At 42.0% G+C, this 22,146-nt stretch overlaps 1 protein-coding gene across 1 annotated transcript in view; it reads right to left on the reverse strand.

The window, feature by feature from the left end:
* Positions 1–3,522: 3,522 nt before the first annotated feature.
* Positions 3,523–22,146, reverse strand: part of GPBP1 (GC-rich promoter binding protein 1) — a 73,147-nt gene continuing 54,523 nt past the window's right edge. Inside the window, exons 4-12 of the mRNA XM_038759114.1 lie at positions 21,722–21,845; positions 21,249–21,472; positions 18,468–18,534; positions 15,163–15,347; positions 14,153–14,293; positions 13,534–13,698; positions 10,125–10,312; positions 6,542–6,644; positions 3,523–4,191 (exon numbers count right to left, since the gene is read on the reverse strand). Of these exons, the coding sequence (XP_038615042.1) occupies positions 4,033–4,191; positions 6,542–6,644; positions 10,125–10,312; positions 13,534–13,698; positions 14,153–14,293; positions 15,163–15,347; positions 18,468–18,534; positions 21,249–21,472; positions 21,722–21,845 (1,356 nt within the window). The 3' untranslated portion in view covers positions 3,523–4,032. The remainder of the gene's footprint in view (positions 4,192–6,541; positions 6,645–10,124; positions 10,313–13,533; positions 13,699–14,152; positions 14,294–15,162; positions 15,348–18,467; positions 18,535–21,248; positions 21,473–21,721; positions 21,846–22,146) is intronic.

Below are 22,146 nucleotides of genomic sequence, written 5' to 3' on the forward strand. Positions count from 1 at the left end.
GAAGATTGGTATCACTACACTCACTTTGCAAATGGAGAAACCAAAACACAGAAAGGGCGATCTGTCCTGGTTAACGAAGCAATCCGCTAATTCAAAGAGCCATCATCAAGATACAAGCATTTACCAGAAACCACATCCCAGGTTTCGTGGGGGAAATTCTTTAGATTTTTAACTTTGGAAAAAATAAAAAAGATTAAGAACACTGTCTTCTTTTCACTGTTCCCTCAGCCAACTTCCTGCCTAACCAGTCCATTTACAATACAACGCTCACAAACATTATTAGCCTAAGGAGAGTTGATTCCACTATACCCAATCAACTGAAAGCTGCCATTACCCCTGCCTCTGCATCTCTGGTATTCTCCAGTGTCGAAGAAAACAGCATTAAAAGGACATTAACTCTGCAACAAAAGAACCCACTTTGGCAAGAGGAAGGAAAGCACTGTATGTCCTCGAAGGGAGAACGGAGGCATTATTAAATTATAAAGTCTTGTACGCCTAACCCCACACCTCGAGGCTTGATTTCCACTTCACATCAACTACGAATTCTATTTAGTGAGCCACACGCTGTGGCATTGAGTCAGTCCCTGTTGATTCAAACCACCCACCCGGAGGAAGCGAGGAAAGGATGGAGGTCGTCGAGATCTTCCGCTCTATTTGTCATCGGCTCTTCTCTTTCCCCCCAGCATACGCACACCACCATCACCCTGCCACTTCACTCCCAGAAGTGGGGGGTCCCCTTAAAAGAACCAGCAGCACTACCACAGTTGAGTCCTATTTCCTCATCTTGCATCCTTGACTCTCCGGTTTTAATTCCCCAAGCCGAAGCCCTCTTCTACGCCACTGAGCTTGTAGGTCTCCAACGAACAGGTGGGAAAGTACTATCACGGCCAGCCGACGATACCATATACTCATCCGACCTCCGCTGTGCTGACCCGCTGGATGAGGGGTGAAGAGGTGTTGGCTGTATGGGAGGCCAGAGCAAAGTTAAGGGCACAGAAAGAAAGGAAAAGCACTCTAGAACATCACACTACAGTAAAACACGATCAGAACCAACAGGCGGAAGCAGCAGCAAATCAGTGCAAAAGTGCAGGGAATAAAGCAATTCAAGTAATTTTTCTTTTTTTTTTTTTTTCAAATCCACCAAGGAGAGACTAGCTCTCCTGTACAGACGCCCAGTGCTCCCCCAATGACCCTATAATCCTTCACGGCACCTGAAATATTCCACTCCCCTGTCCTAAGTAGTGATTTTCTCACAGTGAGGCCTCCTCAGCTTTTCTAATCTTAATCCTGAACCTATGTTTGGCTCCCCTGAAAGTTGGTGAACAGAAGTTTACAAAATGGCATTCGCTTAAATGATATTGACGGGTAACGAGGTAGGTGGGTTGCTTCTGTGACCCTAAAATCAATCAATCAATCGTATTTATTGAGCGCTTACTGTGTGCAGAGCACTGTACTAAGCACTCGGGAAGTACAAGTTGGCAACATATAGACAGTCCCTACCCAACAGTGGGCTCACAGTCTAGAAGAATTGGGCCCCAAACCCAAACCACAATTTAATCCTTACGACTTTGAGGGAGAAAAGTCCAAACTGGGTCCTCACAGGATGTGATGATGATCATCATTTACTGAATGCTTACTATGTGCAGAGCCCTGTACTAAGTGTTTGGGAGAGTACAACAGGGTTGGCAGGCATACTCCCTGCCCCCATCAGTCAGATCTGAGGATGCCTTCAGAAATAATGTGGGACAAGGGAAAATTCCGCAAGACTTATGGGCTAATAAGTGACTCTAAAAATGCAGATGTGGCAATTAACACTTTGAATATAATACCATTTTTATAACCACAAATTTGAGCAATGGCATTGCGTCAAGCAAGGGGGAGTCTTACATCCCTGAAATAACATCATAATGATGATGATGGCATTTATTAAGCGCCTACTATGTACAAAGCACTGTTCTAAGCGCTGGGGTGGTCAGGTTGTCCCACGGGGGGCTCCCAGTCTTAATCCCCATTTTACAGATGAGGTAACAGGCACAGAGAAGTGAAGTGACTTGCCCAGAGTCACACAGCTGACAATTGGCAGAGCCAGGGTTTTAACCCATGACCTCTGACTCCAAAGCCTGGGCTCTTTCCACCGAGCCAAGTGCCTCATTCTTGAGGATCTTTTAAATCAAACTCTTTGGCAAAATCAATGACGGCAGTTTTATCCTTTATTTACTTACTACCAAACAGGATGTGGTTTAGTCACGAACTAATAGGGTTGGGGCTATTCTAAAGAGATTGAGTCCCTGCAAGGCATTAACTGGGGAATTTAGGGCCTTCTCCTCTGAAACACTACAGAAGGTTTAAAAACAAGCTAGAAAACTATTGCGCTAAGCTTCGTTTTTAATCCTACCCACCAGAAGTGGAGAGAGTGAGGGATAAAAGGGAGTCTAAACAACATCCTTCGAAGTTTCTTCGAGCCTTGCCGTAACTTAATATTTTGAAATGTAGTTCAGCCCTGAACCTATATCCTTTGGAAGACCCGTTCAACAGGGATAACCCACCTAACATAATAAAGCATATTTCACACTGTGATCTCGCTTTCCGATTTCTGAAGATTTTGTAAAAATTTCTCCGTAATTAGAAGTCAGCCCGGCTCTTTAGTTTTAGAAGACCAAAATTTCCTCTGAAAAACTAACCCTTACAAAAACAAAACTTGGGTAGAAAAACTACCATACAGCTAAAATATTTATGCTCAGAAAAGACATGCTACCAATAATTGGAATATCATTCAGCGCTAAGGAAAAAAGATGAAGACGGCTAATAAGAAAAGGAACAAAAAGCTGTAAAAGCTTAAAATTAATGTGAAATTAATAATAATAATAATAATCACATTTGTTAAGCACTATGTGCGAAGCACTGGGGAAGTGATCAGGTTGTCCCACGTGGGGCTCACAGTCTTCATCCCCATTTTACAGATGAGGTAACTGAGGCTCAGAGAAGTTAAGTGACTTGCCCAAGATCACACAGCAGAGATGTGGCAGAGCCGGGATTAGAACCTATGAGCCACGAAATTAAGAGAAACATCTGTTCAGCAAAATAATCCGCATTTATGGACAAAGGTATGACGTTTCAAAATATCTTCCTCCGTTCCAAAAGCAATTTCCTCTGATGACCACGCTCCATTTGTCCTTTAATTTAGGAGGATGAAGCCTATTATGTTTTACAGGCTAATACCTTAGACGCTAGGCAAGGAGACGTCATTCTGAAAATCCAGTTTTATTTTCCGGGTAGTGGACAGATCCAGTCAGTCAGCTTTTCTGCGCGTGTAGTAATTTATCAAAATCTGTATTTCTTCCCACAATATTCTTTCTTATTATCTACTCTGAAAATCCTGGGTCTTGCAGCGTACCCACCTAAAGCTCTTGGTTTCCGATCGAACCTAGAAATCTTAAGTATGGCGAGAGTCTTTTCCTTTAACAGTTACTGCACTACAAACGGCTAAAGAGCAATGTTTCAAAAAGTGAACAGTACAACAGCTCAGTTGAGGAAAAAAAAGTTTTAGTGCACTTGCTCCAATTTTAGCCAACATGCTACATTGTCCATTTTTTAGCGTACAAAGTGGCCTTGAGGATTTTCATTGTAAGAAAGAAATATGACTGCAAGCGAAACAGTGTTTGTTAAGTTGCCCTTTTTTGCTGAAAGACCTCGACATTTTAAGACGGAAGCTTTGCAAAACATGACACATTTTTTATTAAATGAGAAACAATCTCATTTGTTACATCGTCACATTGCTAGTCAGAGAAATGCTGCAGTGATGAAGAGAGTCAACCAAAGTCCTCATTTCTACAACATTCATTTACAAAGAAATTATAGTAATGTTCAACACGGCCCAACACAACATTCTTGGTTCTCTTCGTAAAGAAGTCCCCAAAGAATCTTCTTCTAACGGGGCATTTTACTACATAAATGAGAGTTCTTCGTTTTTACAATTCACCCCCGAACGGTATGAGATGTATCACGCTAACGCTTCTAAAGCTGTGAGGGAAGTCACACGTCGTCGTCGTCGGATGTGTCGCTGCTGCTTGTCTCTGTGTCATCATTCTCAATAGTGGGTTTGAAAGTGCTGTTTTTCCACGGTCCGAATTTGAAGTCACAGATCAGGCCATTTTTCAAAATGCCATTTTTTCGGAGGCCATTTTTTTGCAGCTGAAATATAAAACAGGAGGGGTCTCAGTGAATAACTTGAAAATTCCCAGCCGCTTGCTCCAAAAACAAACAACCCTAACCGTCAGCCCAGCGCTTTGTATGGTGCCCTGCCCACAGTAAGCGCTCAATAAATACCACTGATTGATTATTAAAAATGAAAATTTCCACTCAAGGTCCTGAATCTTTTTTCTTGATAAATGGTGAGCCTGAGCTAAATCTTACAGGTATCCTTCCTGGATTGAAGCCAGGTGATGAGGGAGGGTCATGAATTCCAGCTGCAGATGTCTCCCCACTTCTGGACAGTTGTTGGGTAAGGATTCTCTTTGTCGCCGAATTGTACTTTCCAAGTGCTTAGTATAGTGCTCTGCGCACAGTATGAGCTCAATAAATACGACTGAATGAATGAATGAATAACTGCAGTCCACTAGATGGAACCTTGTGGTCTAGAACAGCTCTTGAACTCCCTGCATCTAGGGAGAAATTCATTCATCTAGCCGAGTAGGGAGCACAAAGTGGGGTAAAAAGCCATCCGAATCTGTCCAGCAAGCTGTCGGTTTTTCCAAAAGACACGGGTCCCACCTCATTTTGAATCACTGACCTTTTTTCGATCTACACCAAACCCGCCACTGCCTGGATCACAGGCCGGGAAGTGAGGCAGGTGACAGCCCTCCAGGTGTCATCTAGACTGTGAGCCCACTGTTGGTTAGGGGCCATCTCTATATGCTGCCAACTTGTACTTCCCAAGCGCTTAGTACAGTGCTCTGCACACAGTAAGCGCTCAATAAATACGACAATGAATGAATGAATGAATGGACCGGGCCACCTCCCCTGCATCAGCTAAACCTGCGCTTTGGTTTGGAAGGGGGCTAGACTTGGCTGGTCCCTAGCTCAGAGACCAAGGATGCCGGGGGCTCGGTGGTGAGAAACCGGACCCGGACGGCTTCCTCCCTTCTCCACAGTCCTGGATTCAGGAGGAGGGTGCCTCTCAGTCTCCTTCCAAGCTGGTGGGGCAGGTCACTGGAAGAGGTGTACCGGGAGATCTCTCGGAGCTGAAAAATCAGGGCCATGACGTCTGGCTACGGGAGTTCACTGCCTAAAACTGTCTACTACCCATACATGCACTCACCGTTACTTCCAGGGATCTTCCCTGGCTCTCAGAATAAATCCTCAGCCTCAAACTTTCCCGAACCCAGTGAATGCTACCCCATCTTGAAGCGAGCTCTTTGCCTCATCTGTTTCATCCCGACTGTCTTCAGGCTGCCTTGCACTCTGGAAACCCAGCTTTCCCAAATGCTGATGCTGCTTCTGCATCTCCGTTTCCTACCCTCCAGTCCATCTCAGGACCAAACCTGGACTCTCCCTCCCCTTCCCTAGCCCTCCAACTCCACTCCTTAGCTGGGAAACTGTGTGCTACGCTGACACCACATTTGGTGCCCTCTGCTCAATTCCACTCTCCAAGATTAGGCAGCTGAATCCCTAACCTAGGAATTACGCAGGGTCCTAATCTGCTGACTCAGATTATGACGCGCATTCTTTTTTACACCGGTCCTTTCCTTGTGGAATAGTCTGCTTTAACTCCACCTGCTTAGCTGAATCTATTTAGACGAGCTGTTTTGGTACTTGCATAAAACTCAAGATTACAAATTAAAAGCACAGTTGCAGCGTCCCTTCTCAAATTAATGTCAGAAGCTGATTTTGTTCAGGTGTCATTACGGGAACAATATATTTGCATTCGTATCTTGGTCGAATATGAACTGTATGGCCTTCCCAGACTGAGCCCCCTCCTTCCCCTCCCCACAGCACCTGTATATATGCATATATGTTTGTACATATTTATTACTCTATTTTACTTGTACGTATCTATTCTATTTATTTTATTTTGTTAATATGTTTTGTTTCATTGTCTGTCTCCCCCTTCTAGACAGTGAGCCCGCTGTTGGGTAGAGACCGTCTCTATATGTTGCCAACTTGTACTTCCCAAGTGCTTAGTACAGTGCTCTGCACACAGTAAGCGCTCAATAAATACGATTGAATGAATGAATGAATGAACACTTAAATGCGCCCTTTACTCTTTCAACGAAGTGTAACTTTCTTGGTGAGTAAACAGTGAAAATGGAAGCGACCGGCTACGCTGGACCACAGTTATTAATTCTTTAGTGTCGTGCGAGTGAAGATCCTACCCCTGAAAGCTCGCTTCTTGAGCCTCAACTCTCTCTCCTATCTGCTGCTCCAAAGGGGGAAAAAACTGTCACAGTCCATCAGGCTAAGTAGTCCTGCTACCTTTCGGTTATGCTTTGTTAACAAACAAGTAAATGCAGTCATGAATGACTTCATGCCTCTCGGTTAATACCTGTTCACTAATGACCTGGAACTCCCTCATTTCATCTTCAGTAAGTGGTGCACATGTTTCATCATTCTCACCGTCTTCCTGCCAACCCATCTCCTTTAACAACCTGAAAACACAAACACAGATCACAAAAAGTCGTGACTTTAAAGTACAAGACAATCGCCTGCTTGGCAGAAAAAACAGATGTCACGTAACTCGTGCCCAGCTGGAGATGCGCTACCACATACTGACGTTCCCACGGTTACTGAATTTACGCTTAGGAGTGAAAAATCGTCTTGAAATTGCTGAGGGAATGTCTAACATTAATTTTGTGACTCAGTCCAGGGCTAGACAGAACAACCGGTCCAGGTGCCTTGGTGGAAGGGCCAACTGTCACAGAAAAATACTTGAGAAAACTCGCTTGATCAACATAAAAAAAAAAACAGAGCAGCAGTGCTTCTGCTGTCCTTTGTCCAGAACGTCCTTCCTATTTTCTAGTTCTGAGGCTTTCAGAAAATGCTGCTGCTTTTCCAGGATCTCTAATGTACTGAAGTTGGAAGCAGGGGTCAATGAAAACAATGGACGACAAATATGATTCAATATTTAACAGTTGCAGATGGTGACTGAATTTAACACCATCACTGACTTTTACTTATAAAATGTCTTCCTCTTCTGAACTTCCCCCACTTCCAAGGTATGGCTCATGTTACTTCAACCACTTAACCCTCCCATTTCTCTTTCATTCTTTCCTTCCTTGAACTCTTTGCTAAAATCCACTTCCTTCAATTACTTTTCCCATATTAATCTCCCATGTGCTGATCATGTTGTACACTCCAGCTTCATATACAGCTGTCCCTGCCCCAGAACGAATCTGTGCTTGTCTCCACCTGCATTAATTCCTCAGGTTCTTGAAGGTTGTTTTGACCTGGTACAGTGCTCTGCCTGCAGTAGACCCTCCAAAAGTGCTACTGATTATGATGTGATGCTGACAGTTAAATATCTTATCACAGGGAGAAACTGATCTTTCAGTATTAATCACTTCACCTGTGGCTCCAGAAAGATTATTCACAAACACAATTTACTGTTCTCCTTTAACTGGTGCAACACACAAACATCTGAAATACTGACTTCATTTCATTTATTTCCAGGCTTTTGCCTGTCCAAAAAAATTAGCCAGGGAAGGATGGAAAAGGGTAGGGTGATGGAAATGGACAATGAGCTAGTAAAAACAATTCTGTGGGCTATGTCCACTTTTGTACTCATTCAGAAGGCTGGGCTAATTTACTTTCCAAATGCAAGCAATAGGGAAAGGCAGGACGGCGTAAAACAATACATTTGAAAGAGGTTGAATTATATATAAGTCAACCAGTGGAAGAGAAATACCAGCCATTATCCTCACAACAGGTGTCGGTGGCAGCAGTGATGAACAATACTACTCACTAATCCTTTAACAGAAATGTACCCTAAGCACCTCTGGCTTTGAAAGCACCCTCCTTATTTATAGATACATTATACAAACACACACAAAAAAGTCTTTGAGCAATATAAGCCCAAATGATGATTATCCTTGTCGTGCCTTTGGATTATCAAACCCATTCTCTGTTTGAAGATGGGGATCATCCATGTGGATCAAGATGGCTACAAGAGGATCTGCATTTTAGGAAAAGTTCTAACTTTAGATGCGGAAATCTACACTTCTACAATGACTGCAAGGGAGAAAAAAAATCTAGAGTATTCCCCAAAAATGCCACATGAAGAACCACATTAAGACACTCTCCACAAACACATTTGCTTGCTGTCCCTATCATCCATTGCAACCCCACATAAATTAGTTCCTCTCTCCCCAGAACAAAAAACAAAAAAATTATGCTTTTCATTGGTGCATGTCACATGTACACATCCACACAGACAGACAGGCAGGCAGAGCCAGTTACCAATGCAGGTAAAGGGTGGAGAGGAAGAAGCCACTGGAATCTGTGAGGACTGGAACTCGCTCAAGCGTAGTGCTCACCATGACAAGCGATGAAGGGAGGAAACGAAACCCAGAAGGGGTACGCTGAAAACCCAAAAGGGGAACCTGACCAAAACCATGCAGGGCCATGCGACATGCCCTGGCATAAGAGCGCTATCGGCCAACAGATCATTGGGAGAATAGTAGGAGAAATTTACAAAGACAAAATGTGCCTTTTCCAAGGGGAAAGGGAAGACAGATAAAGTTTCTCCTTGGGGGTTTCATGGACGGTCTGCCCAGGGAGGCCTAGCAGTGCATTGTACTAACTACTTTCTATAAAAAAACAGAGGCACAAGGCACATTCTCTGCCCAGAAGGAGCTTCCACTCTAACGGCAGAGACAGAGAAACACCAAATATGCTCATCCATTTATTTAACCATATTAAGGTCTGTCTCCCCCAATCTAGGCTGTAAGGTCATAAAGCACAGGGACCGTGTCTGCTAATTCTGTTGTACTGTACTCTCCCAAGAGCTAAGTACAGCACTCTGCACATAGTAAGCACTCAATAAATGGAACTGATTGATTCAATAAATGTGACAATGATTTACTGATCACACAAATGCTGGGTACGGAAACAAATATATAAAGCATAATATGAAGCTGACAGAAAAGTGGCTGAGGTTTGATACCGATAATAAGCCAAGGGAAGGCCTAGAAGGGTTGCCAGAGGGTGACCAGGTAGCAAGCTATTTTGCTACTTAAGCATAGCCAAGATTCAATTAATCCAATAGCTTCCTCTCTCACGATGCCTGCTCTGAGCAATTCTTCTCCAGGCTGAAAAGATCCTTCAAGGAACTTCACTTCAAAATCTGTGGCTTCTGCATGCCCTTTGTGAAACTATGCAAAAAAACACCTTTTTCTGGAGGTGATTTTCCGCATCAGCCTTGATTCTTAGACATAGCTCCAGCAGCTCTGCCCTTTTAATTATTAGAAAGATATTGAGCGGTGAGCACCTCTGAGTGTCTGGAGAATTTATGGAGGGAGTAATTAGGTGGCCTTGAATTTTCACGTTCTTAGCCCAACAGGCATAGGGAGTCACAGAACTAAAGGTTCATTGAGTACATTTTAGTGGCAAGTGCCCTTAGGTCTCTAATTCAGGGCACAGAAAGTTAAAAGGCAGAAGCGCTCAATAAATACTATTGAATGAATGAATGAATCGCTGTTCCTTGGCTCACCTAGTCAGAAGCTAATGACGACTCTAGTTTTGGACTGAACCTTGAATGAAGTTCCTAATGTGGCTGGAAACACGAGCTACATGTGACGAGGAAAATGCCAAAGATTTAAAAAGTATCTCTGGTGATTCTGGCCCAAATCCACAGTCCAGCCTGTTCTTCAGGTCAAGGACGGATTCTTAATACAAAAAGTGTGTAAGACAGAAGAAATTCAACTGGGTCTTTAATCCACCACAAAGTGACTCTTTAAATCTAAACTTTCTAGCTTTCAAGGCATAGAAAGATCTACAGGGGAAAGGATAGAACACTAAAATAAGCAAGGATACTTGGATTCACACTTCTGAATCTGTCTGCTAGTCGATCCAAATGAACTACTGTACGCTACTAAAATCCTGACCGAGAACGCACGTTGAATAATACGAACCTGTGCTCTGCCTCGAGTGAACTTGAAAGTATATCTGCTGGAGGGAAGGTGGACGACCGAATGATCTGTTGGGAAATCACTGAAGCATTCCCATTTTCTTGAGGAATTTCACTTTCATCAAAGTTTCGGTTTATGTCTCTCTCGTGGTGAGGATTGTTGCTGTTATGCAAATTAAATGACTCGTCATCCTGTTTTTAAAGAATCAAAAGTAGGTATTAAGCAGGTCGAATAGGAAATTACAAAGAACAAGTAGCGCATTCACAAATGCATTCTGGCAAAAGTGTCATCGGAATGACAATTCCTAAGGCCGGGGTTTGAAATGAGAGCTCTGCCTCAAGAAAACACCCCAATTCTCCTAGAAAGCGGGGCTGTGTTCTTGCACAGCTCTGCATCAAAGGAACACTCATGGGTAAGAGAGTCACCCCGTGTCTATCGCCAGGCACACGACCGTTTCTTTGGGAGATGTACTTGGCTCCTCTAACACTCCTCAAAATGTACAATAAAAACACAAGCTCCAGCAGAACGAAGTGTTCCTTAAAACCAATTCCGAGCTGGAGTGCCGAACTGAAAGTGATTTAGTCAAATCTCATTTTCCTGGAATTTTTTTCTCTGGGAACTTGCTTTCTTGCCAAAACCATGCCCCCTTTTTTATGGGGGCATGTTAAGCATTTACTTTGTGCCAGCCACTATGCTAAGCACTGGGGTACGTACAAGCTAATCAGGTTGGACACAGTCCCTGTCCTTCAGAGGACTCACAATCACAATCTTAATCCCCATTTTATAGATGAGGTAACTGAGGCACAGAAGAGTTCAGTGACTTGCACAGGTCTGTGCTCTCTATCCACTAGGTCACGCTGATGCCCTTGGCCACTGCCGCATTTTCTTTGCTCTCCATTCCTATCAGCGTTGTTTGGGTGGGTAGAGAACAAAATCAATCAATCAATCGTATTTATTGAGCGCTTACTGTGTGCAAAAGCGGCTGCACCTCCAGTCTTGTTACAGATTCTCTGACTAGGAATAATATTTTTCTGTGATTTTAAATTTTCACTGCATTTAAATGATACTATTCTGTTGGCTGTCTTCCGCTACTTAGATTGTAAACTCAGGAGTAGGCCTTAATTTGATCTTCTGGTGTTTTTCTCCAGGATTTAGTACCTAGTGATCCTTAACAAATGTCATTAGTAGAAAGAATAATTATAATAATGACAATAATTACATATTCTCAGCCAGAGCAGCATAGCTCCCGGCCCCTTTATCAGAGTGTCCTCCAAGCAGCTCTGGACATAGTGATACGTCCCCAGAAAAAAATGTAATCTTATCTATAAAACAGAAAGAGCCTTTTTCTGCACACAATCTTGCTAAACTGGCCCAACCTTGCTCCGCGTAACTATTAGGAAATATATCTGTATTCAAAGGTTTGGCTCAGGAGAAGTTTTTAAGAGTAGTGGGTAAGGAAAAAATTGCCAAGATTCTCTGTTTGCACTTCGTTATACAAACGGGAAGCACAAAGACTGTTGGAAAGAGCGTGGGCCTGGTAGCCAGAGGATCTGGGTTCTAATCCCAGATCCGACCACTTGTCTGCTGTGTGACCTTGGGCAAGTCGCAACTTCTCTGCGCTTCAGAACCCTCATCTGCAAAACGGGCATTCAACACCTTTTCTCCCTCCTACTTACACTGTGAGCCCCCTGTGCGACCTGATGAACTTGTATCTACCCCAGTCCTTCACAGAGTACTTGGCACAGATTAAGCGCTTAAATGCCATAATTATTATTATGATGATTATCAATAAGGTACAGAGGGAGAAGTGAAACCTAAATAATCTCATCTCAAGCTGCCATGAAATTCTCCCACACACTCTTACCCAATTTGAGATACACCCAAACTTTCCTTTGAAGGAAAACTTCAAAGATGGGGAGGCTACAGACTACTTCAAATACTTCTTGGCATTGGTAGCACTAAACGAAAAAGGAATGTTCACACTCCTTTCTGTCCACAGCTTGTAAAATGAAGGTCCAGATTGCTATCGCTCTCTAGAAAGGGCTCTCCCTCCCCTCGATCCCTGCCCCAGAATACGGAGTGGTGAGAAACCCTTGGTAAAGGGACACCTATCTTCTTTCACTCAGGAAGTGGTTTGGGACTAGGAAATTCCTAATTTTAATTTGTGCCACTTAGTTTTTGCAACTATAAATGGAGTTCGCATTTCCTACTTTCTAGAGTTATCATGGATAATAGATAATCATGGATAATCATAGAATGTAGATTCTGGTGTGAAAGTGTGTGAGTGAAAAATAATGATTGGACAACTCTCTCACTGAAGAATGCCACCTTGTACCTAACCTCTTTATGAAACAAAATCCACAGACTCCATCATTTTAAAACGAGACCAGTAATCATTTCTACCTTAGAACCTCGAGAACCTGAGTGGTGAAACAGGTGGGTTTTGAAAAGCAATACAATATTACATTGAATATTTATTACTCTATTTATTTATTTATTCTACTTGTACATATCTATTCTATTTATTTTATTTTGTTCGTATGTTTGGTTTTGTTCTCTGTCTCCCCCTTTTAGACTGTGCGCCCACTGTTGGGTAGGGACTGTCTCTATATGTTGCCAATTTGTACTTCCCAAGCGCTTAGTACAGTGCTCTGCACATAGTAAGCGCTCAATAAATACGATCGATGATGATGATAATAAATTAATCACTGTTCAGTAGACAGTTGCCTGGAACTTGAGAGTCATGTAGGAAGCCTTAAAAATTGAAGAAATGCTGCCTAGTATTTCATTGTACCTTTTTGTTACACTTTCACAGGAATTTCTGTGTGGGGGAGGAATTCTGAATGTGCTATTTACTGGAAAACTCCTGGGGTCTCTTACCCAGTAATATGGGGAGAATGGTGTTGGGGGTGTACTAAGCGCTTAGTACAGTGCTCTGCACACAGTAAGCACTCAATAAATACGACCGAATGAACTGAATGAAGGAGTGGATGACAACAAGGACCGGGGAGAGAATCGGCAAGGAATGGGGACTGCCGCTACTAACTGGGTAGCAGAGAGTCAACCCAAAGTGAGAGAGATTGCACCCCTTGTGCATATTTGGGCAGGTCAGAGCCAGAAGAAACTGAAAACCCCAGCAAACGCATCACCCTGGATGAGCATTAAATAATGCATGGTCAGGAAGTCCATAAACAGACTTCAAACAGTGCACACCAAAATCCTGGTGTCTGAAAGGGACTGTGGACCACCACGGATGACTCTGGGGGCCACAGGTGATGAGCAGGCCTGTGGTGAGGCCTCAATGTCCTCTCTCAGCATGTGGGAGATTCCGGAAATCTATGATTCACTGGAAGAATGAAAAGGACATTTTTTTTTAAGTCACAGCCACAAGATGCTTTGTAAGTCAAACTACCTTCTCCTGTCCAACGTGACTTCCATCTTCGTGCTCCTCCTCCACTCTGTCCCTTTTCAATGCTTTCAAGAACTCGCTCTTCTTATCAGTACGCATTCGAGTCAGTTTGGTTAGACGAGGCGGACCAAGTTTGTCAACAGGAGAAGAGGAATTTGAGCGATTGCACTAATGGAAAAAGAAAAAAAAGACGAAAACAGAGAGAAATGGTTGGGTTAGAAACACCTATTAGCTAGTGCACAGAATAAAGAAAACAGGGGAATGGCATACTTTACCCAATTGAACACCTAAGCTATTTTTCAGGTACCAGCCTAAAATGTGGCTGTGGGACATCTCAAAGAACTAGAAACGCCTTAACAATGAAACTGTTCTTTTCCTCTGTGGTATCCTCCAAAAATGATTCCTTTTCCACAAATTACAAAATAGTTTGGCAGGACTTTCCATACAGAAAAGATTCAAAAATGGCTTATAATATATCTGTTCTGTTTTTAAACACCCGAAAAAACTCTCAAGGGATTTTGTATTCATATCCGCTTATTCCCATTACCATTTAGTGAAATCCTGTGGTTTCGATTCTATTAGTTATAAAGGGTTTCCCAAAAGGATAAAAATGTTACTGTACCTCCTTCACAGAATTTGGTGATACACTAAAATTCTTGGCTGTTGACTTGAAAGAATTAAAATTGCCAATGCCATAGGCTGACTCGTGAGAAAAAGGAGTGCCAAGCTTATTTTCTTTAGTTTGGCTTTTCCACTGTATAGGCTAAATAAAACAAAATACAAAATGCAATTACTGGCTAGAAGAAAGTTCTCTGGAAGACAGTGAAAGACTAAGGCATTTCAACAAGTAACAAATTACCTACCCCTCAACTAATTACATATTTTTTGCAAAAGACATTACTTTTGCCTTATTTTGTACTTGCATTCATGTCATACTATGTTCGCTATCCAATACTCAAACATTAAAGAATAAACCATGGCTAAGGCGATTTGGTCCAAAGCCTAGCATTTTTTCTGTATTTACGTAAAATATTTCAGCTAATGCAGCTATTTCTGCACCCAATACACCTTCTTTCGCACTGCAAATAAGCGGTTCTGTCAGTTAACTAACAGTTACATATCGAGTCACACAAGAACATTTTTAGCAGATTGACCAAATGTCAAACTTTGAGACAACTGGATTCCGCCTAGAAAGGGAAGAGGTAGGTTAGGATGGACAATTTAAGGATGATGAAAATGCATACACCAGTTTCTCTCCAAACACCATTCTGCCGGGCTGCCCCTTTCCAGAGGTCAGGCTCCACCTTCCCCTACGACCACCAGGCCTCACTAGCATCTTCTCCACTCACGCTAGGGACCCGACTTTCCGGACCGCCACCTGAGATCCTCTCTTGCAAGGCCCGCGGCCGTACTGGAGAAACACCGCGTCATTCACAATGAGTATCGGGGCGGGAAAGATGAACTGCTCCCCCGTGGAAGATTGTGCACTGCTTATTTGGGATGGCTGGGTCACTTTCCTTAAACTAGTCAGTCCAGTTCATACATTACCAAATAGGCCTAGCTCGTCAAAATTCCCTCACCGGCAGCAGAATGCAACTTAATCTTTACCGTACGGAAAGAGCAGAAACTTACCTTTGAAGGGGGAGCGGCAGGCTTAGGGACTAAGCCCTTATAAACACTTGGGCCAGTCCCATTCTTAACTGGCTGAGAGTGAAGATTTCCTCCTACCGGGAATCCAGATATCTGCAAGTCTTTTGTACTCCCTTTCTTAATGACGAGCATTCTTGGAGCTCTGGATTTAGGATTCAGAGGATATTCTGGGCAAACAAAGGGCAGGTAGTTGATGCTTTTAATAACGCAATACATCTGTTTCCTATAACAATTTGTCCATCCATTTCCAAAGAACCTATATATAAATTTTGCCTTCAGCAAGGCAATTAAAATGACTAAAACCAAGCAAGATTCCTTGAACTTCAAAAAACAAAAAAAGAAAGGAAAAGAGGTGCCACAAACATTAGTTCATCTTGTCAGATAATAAAATTGACCAGCGCCAACCAATTTTGTTCCCCTTTACTGAATTTAACTGGAACCTGGCTATGCCAAGGCAGAGAAACAGGAGAACTTAAACTATTTCACAGTGTGCATTTATACATTTTCACATGCCTAGAATCGAAACTATATTTTCTCTAGGTAATTGAAACTTCCAAATTAACCGAGATGAAGAGTAACTGGGCTATCACTCGGGAACGGGAAAGTTTGGGTGGAGAGAGTTCTACTCGGCATATAACTTAAGACACTGTCCGCTCTTATGGGGCAGGGGTGGTCTGAACCCCAGGGAAAGCTTGAAAAACTTTAGTGAGGATGTCAAGGGATGAAGGGCAAAAGAAGGGGCCTCCGGGGACATGGAAAATACACAGAAAACCTGGACATCTCAGTTTAGGAACTTACTGAAATTTATGTGAAACAATGTGATATAGTGTGAAACCACTCTTGACTAGAGTGCAAGATAAGATGGGTAGGGAACGTGTCTACCAACTGTGCTGTATTGGAGTCTCCCAAGCACTCACTATGCTGCTATGCACATAGTGAGTGCTCAGTAAATACCATTGATTAATTGATTGATACAAGTTGTAAGTTGTTCCAAAAAGAGAGAAAGGGAAAAGGAAGGGCCTGCCTTGTACATCAAGGATAACTATACCTGCTGAGACTGCTACCAAACAGAAGGAGGCCAATAAACGAAGTTATTCTGGGCTAAAGAGAAAGATGGAGGAGTCTATTTTAGCCATTTAAGCCAAAGGCTTTTTTGGTCAATTCAACAAAGTGGCTACAGGTCACGATAAGAAGACAGTAGGAGACTATGAATACCCCGAAATCTATAGGAAGAGCAAGCCGGTGAGTCCCGGGTCAGCAAACAGATTTTCTGGATCACCCTGGAGACAATTTTCTTGTGTACAAAATAGAGGCATTGATTAGGTGCCCTTGATTTGATCCTTACTATGGGAGGAATTGATTGGGGGATTCAAAGGTACATGGAAACTTTGGTGAGAGATCACAGTCAAGATCTTAAAAGAAGGGAAAGAGGTAAGTCAGCAACATACTGGAAATGATAAAGGGCTTAGGACATGCAAAGGACCTGATGGAAGGAAGGTCTAGATGGAATCCAAGAAAGCTAACTGCTCTTTTAAAAGACAAAATCTCCAGGCTTAGGAAGCTTAGGAACAAAGAAGACTTGAGCAAAGGGAAGACAAGAAAGGCAGCAAGATGCCAAGTTAGCAAAACCTTCCAGAGACCAAAAAAGCATATGGAAAAAGTTCAAAAAGTGAACGTCGGGTCAGAATCCTCAAGACAAAAATAAGGAAATTGTGCAAGTGCATTGGAACAAACTTACAGAAGCTAAAGTGCAATTAGTGTAAGATAATAAAATGGTCTTCAATTATAGGCAAAAGAGGTCTAGAATGTAAGCTCATTGCGGGCAGGGAATGTGTCTACCAACTCTGTTGTACTGGACTCTCCCAAGCGTTTAGTCCAGGGCTCTACACGCAGTAAGCGCTCAATAAATATATGGATTGTCACCAATCCTCCTTCTCAAACTTGGCTGCAGGCTTACTTCCAACTCTGTGCCCTAGTTCCACACTCCTCAATTATCTGCCTTCTCCCAGCCAAATTCCCCACCAACCTCCTGCTCCCAACTAGCTCCCAGTTCATCACCAATCCCAGTGCTAAGTGCCAGTTCCCTCTTCTCTGGCAACTTCTGAACCAGCCCGGGCCCCTGCCGACCTCATGATCCTTGGCATGGTTGTGTCGGAGTGACAGCCTCTTCACACACATTACTGTTAATGCAGACGTCACTTCAGGTGTCTAACAGCACAACACCGATGTTGGCAACAAGAGTAACCCACCCCTATTCACTCCTCTGCTTGGCTATGCCCAGAGATGAAGCTAGAGGAAGCATCGTTTGACACTGAAACCAGGTTAAGAATAGATTTTGTTTTGCAATACTTAGGCCACAATGAATCATTCTAATGCATTAGCAGGCTGAATCCTACAACTGGATATTGTCAACTCCATCACTACATTTCCGCTGGAGTCTTTAAAAAACACTGCTATCTGTTTTCCTTCACAATACAGCACATAACAACGTTCATTCTTCTACAATGCTAAATTATTGTCAGTTTAGCTCTGATTGCTATAAAAAGTTGTCTTCAGAAACCATAACTACGGCATAGCATAAGATCAGACAAAAACTTCTGTGATAAAATGCCATTTACCTCTAGACTGTAAGCTCGTCTCTAGTCTGTAAACTCGCTGTAGGCAGGGAATATGTCTACCAACTCTCATATATTGTACTTTCCCAAGGACTTTGTACAGTGCTATGCACACAGTAAGCACTCAATTAAATACCACTGATTAATTTACCAGGTAAATTTTTCCAACTAAAATCCCTTTCCCCAAATGTCCAGTGTACCATGACTATTACCTAAGGATATAAACCTTTAGAATGCAATAAAATTAGAAATTCAAGCGCTTGGGAAATGACAAAATTTTGGTTACATATGGTTCAATTCTAGTTAAAATTGGCAAACTACAAATCACTCATTTAAAATGGTTTACATATTTTTGTTCTCACAAAATTTAAGTCCTCTACAAAAAATAAAGACAAAAATTAGTCATCACTTCAATACAGCCAAGCTTAAACTGGTTGGAACTTTTGCAAAGTTCTTAGGAAGTCACACTTTGTAGGCAATATTTCTCTTCAAAAAACCAAGTCTGATTTTCTAAAGACCAAAGAAGCCTGATTCAAACAATGCCGCTGAGAAGACAGGTACATGAAAAAGAGAAAGAATTTCTGCCCATTTGCTGCACTGTGTTTTTAACCTGAAGAAATTCAACAGTTTATCTACTAAAAATATAGCTCAAAAAAAAAGAAAACCACTTACCCCACACACCTGCCGCTAAAGATTTATTCTGGTTTGGTTCTCGTTCATATTCAGGATTTAAAGATGGCTGAAAAGAAGCATTGAAATGCTTAGCTTGCGTGAACAGTAATAACACTCATTGATAAAAGAACAAATGGAATCTTTGCTGCTCTCCAAAAAGAATTTGAATTCCCAATGAAATTTTCACGTAGAACAGAGGAAGGAGTGAATTTCTGTCAGCCTCCCACCGTCCCCATCACTCACTCCTAAACTATGGGTGTTCCTCGAGGGCCTGTTGTGGATCATCTTCACTTCTCACTTGAAACTCACTCCTCCAGAGAGTTCATCTACTCCCGTGGCTTTAAGTACCACTTCCAAGCAGACGACTCTCAAATCTACCTTGCTAGCCCAGGCGTCTCCTTCTCTACCATCTCACGGTTTCTCCTACCTCCAGGATTGCTCTATATGACTATCTGGCACCTCAACCTCGAGAGGTCCAAAACTTAACTTCCTCATCCAACCCTTCCGTACAGTCTCCTTCGCCTAAGTTTCTCACCTCGGTTCACAATACCACCCACTAGTCTCCCTGCCTCTGAGGCTGGCAACCTTGGCATTGTCTAACTCCTTGCTCTCATTTGACGTCCATTTTAAGGTGGTTACCAAATCTTTTCGGCTTTTCATCCAGTGAGAAGCAGCATGGCCTGGGAATCAGAAGGACCTGGGTTCTAATCCCACCTCCACCACTTGTCTGCTGTGTGACCCTGGGCAAGTCACTTAACTTCTCTGTGTCTCAGTTAACTCAACTGTAAAATGGGGATGGAGACTGTGAGTCCCATGTGGGACAGGGACTGTGTCCAACATGAATAACCTGTATCTGCCCCAGGGCTCAGAAGAGTGCTGGTACAGAGTAAATGCTTATCAAGTACCATAATTATTTTACTGTCCGTAACATTCCCAGGATCTGTCCCTTCCTCTCCTTCCAAATGGCTACCAAGGTGGTCCAGGTACTTGTCATATGCCAATATGACTATCCCAACGGCCTCTTCACTAACTTTAGTCTCTCCCCTTTCCAGTCTGTCCACACCCCGCCCTTGGCCCAGATCATTTTTCTAAAAAGTCTTTCTGCGTACTTCTCCCCATTCCTTAAAAACCTCAAAATGGTTCGGCCATGCCTCTCCATATCAAGCAGAACCTCCTTACCCCTCACTTTGAGGGGGTCGACTGGTCCTCTCCACCCTGCTTACCTGCTCTCTTCTTCCAATACACCCCAATGAGCACTCTTTGCTCCTCTCACGCTAGTATAATCACGGTACCTTGTTCTCATCTCTACCAACACCAATCATTTGCTCACATCCCAACCCCACTACCTGAAATTCCTCGTCCTATAAATTTGACAGAATCTTGCTCTCCCTGTTTTCAAAGCTCTTTGGAAACTCAATTTCTTCCAGGAGTCCTTATCCAATTAATTTCTAATCCCCTCTGTTTATATCCTGGTCTCCCCATTTTCCAATTTCTTCCAGAAAGCCTTCCCAATTAATTTCTAATTCCCTCGTTTATATCCCTCCCAATACCTGTTCAGCTCTTCTGCTCTACTTATGCATTTAAGTACTAATAACCTTTCTTACAGATATACCCTCTTAACTAACTCATGTATCTATCTATATATGCCTTTTAACTTCTTCCTCCTATATGTAATTTATTTAGTGTCTCCACCCTGCAACACTGAAAAATTCTTGAGGTCTCAGTTATTTCTATTAATTTTAATAGAAATTAAAATTAATTAATTAATTAATTGTTTCTATTAATTTTATTGTACTCATCTATTGTACTTATTGAGGTATGTTCTACCTTCAATGGGTGCTCAATAATTACTATTGATTGAATAACATAACTTGGGACTCAAGACTATGCCCCACTACAGAAGTCCTTCAAAATATGCTTTGTCCAACTAGGTTTTAATCCAAGACCAGGTGAACTGTCCTCAATAGCAAATTCCAAAACTTGCAACTTGAATCTCGTTTTTTGATAAGCTTAAATAATTCTTGCTATGGTCACACTGCTGGTCTCCCGCAAAATCTAGAAATGATGGCTCAGATTGAAAATGACCATTTTCGAAATAATGTAATACCAGGTACTCTGACACCTCTAAGATATTTCCCTTTAAACTTAAGTTAATGGTGGAAAATTATTTTTCTTTTTCTTCAATGACAATCACGCAGAAATCGAAGGGAAAGTACATGTAGAAAGCTAAACTAGGTAAAAATGATTGGAAATATCAATTACGGCTATTCATTTTCTCACCAAAAACTGCATTTCTCTGTTTATCATTGGCCTTATTTGAAAAATGAACACCTGTGTTAATAAGGGTACAGCTGGCACTTGAGGAAAAGAACACTGATTTTATTAAAAGACAAAAGTTTTCATTTAACAACAGGTAAGACAAAACTTTGAAAAACGCTACAGTGTTTGCCCTCCAAACAGTTCGGGAAAACTAACTTCAAAACTGAGACTCACAATCACAGGTGGGATCTCTAAGAAGAGAAAATACCTCTACATATAAGGATTTTTAAAATCCATTAAATGGACCAAATACTAATATACCTCTTACCTATGGAAAGGGGGAATCTCTGAACAAGATGAGCTGCATGAAATTTCATGAAGTAACTTAGCACTTGCAGAAGTAATGAAATCTGGTTTGTATTATGGAGACAAAACAACTTACAAAATCCTCGGCATAATGGGTAAGCTGCACTTGCGGAAGTAATGAAATCTGGTTTGTATTATAGAGACAAAACAACTTACAAAATCCTCGGCCTCAAATTTTTTGCGTTCTTCCTTATCTTCCTTTTTCTCAGTTTCATTATTGGGGGCGTTGTTTTCGTGCAATCCTTGGTTTTTTCCAGAGTGGAAAGTGCTGCTACGAGAACGGGAACTTCCACCATGGTAGCCTCCTCTGTGGTTTACGTTTTCAGTACCATTTCTGCCATGTGTCCGCCAACTATTTTTTTCTTTCCTTCCAAAATTACCTTTGGGCATAAGGGAAAACAATTACTACCACACCGAGGCTGAGACGACTGTTAGACTGTACTCTCCCAAGTGACTGCTACAATGCTCTGCACACAGTAAGGTGCTCAATAAATATGACTGATTGATTGAAAAGAGTATACAAAACCACAAGAAAGAAGAATGAATGCTGAGATCCGGCAAGAAGACGTAGCCAGACTTTGTTTCAAAAAACCTAAATAGATTTTAAGATATCCTTCAGGAAATTTTACCTCCATTGGGACGTCCAACACCAGAATCAAAGCCATCTGAAGAGTTGTGCCGTCTACGATTAACATCATAGCGATTCTCTGCCCACGGAAAGTTTTCAGAATGCTTTTCAAAATTCAGCGATGACTGGAATAAGCATATAAATTATTGTCAGGGTTCACTCTGCTTTTCCCTCCTAAAAATTTAGATGACTTTTCAAAACGTCAAAACATAAGCACTTAGGATAACAATTAGCTTAAAATTTTAACAGCGAGAATGAAACTGGAATTGAACGCACCATAGTTATTGTGCTATTTAAAATGTAATGTATTTTTGATTTCATAAAGATGTTTGTTGACCATGTAACTAGTCTCCCTTCTAAATACTGAATTTCACCTCTTGTTTATTCAAGTCTTGTAAGTAGTAAAACAAACAACATGCACAAAAA

The sequence above is a fragment of the Tachyglossus aculeatus genome, chromosome 17 (genome assembly GCF_015852505.1).
Source record: "Tachyglossus aculeatus isolate mTacAcu1 chromosome 17, mTacAcu1.pri, whole genome shotgun sequence".
Classification (NCBI taxonomy): domain Eukaryota; kingdom Metazoa; phylum Chordata; class Mammalia; order Monotremata; family Tachyglossidae; genus Tachyglossus; species Tachyglossus aculeatus.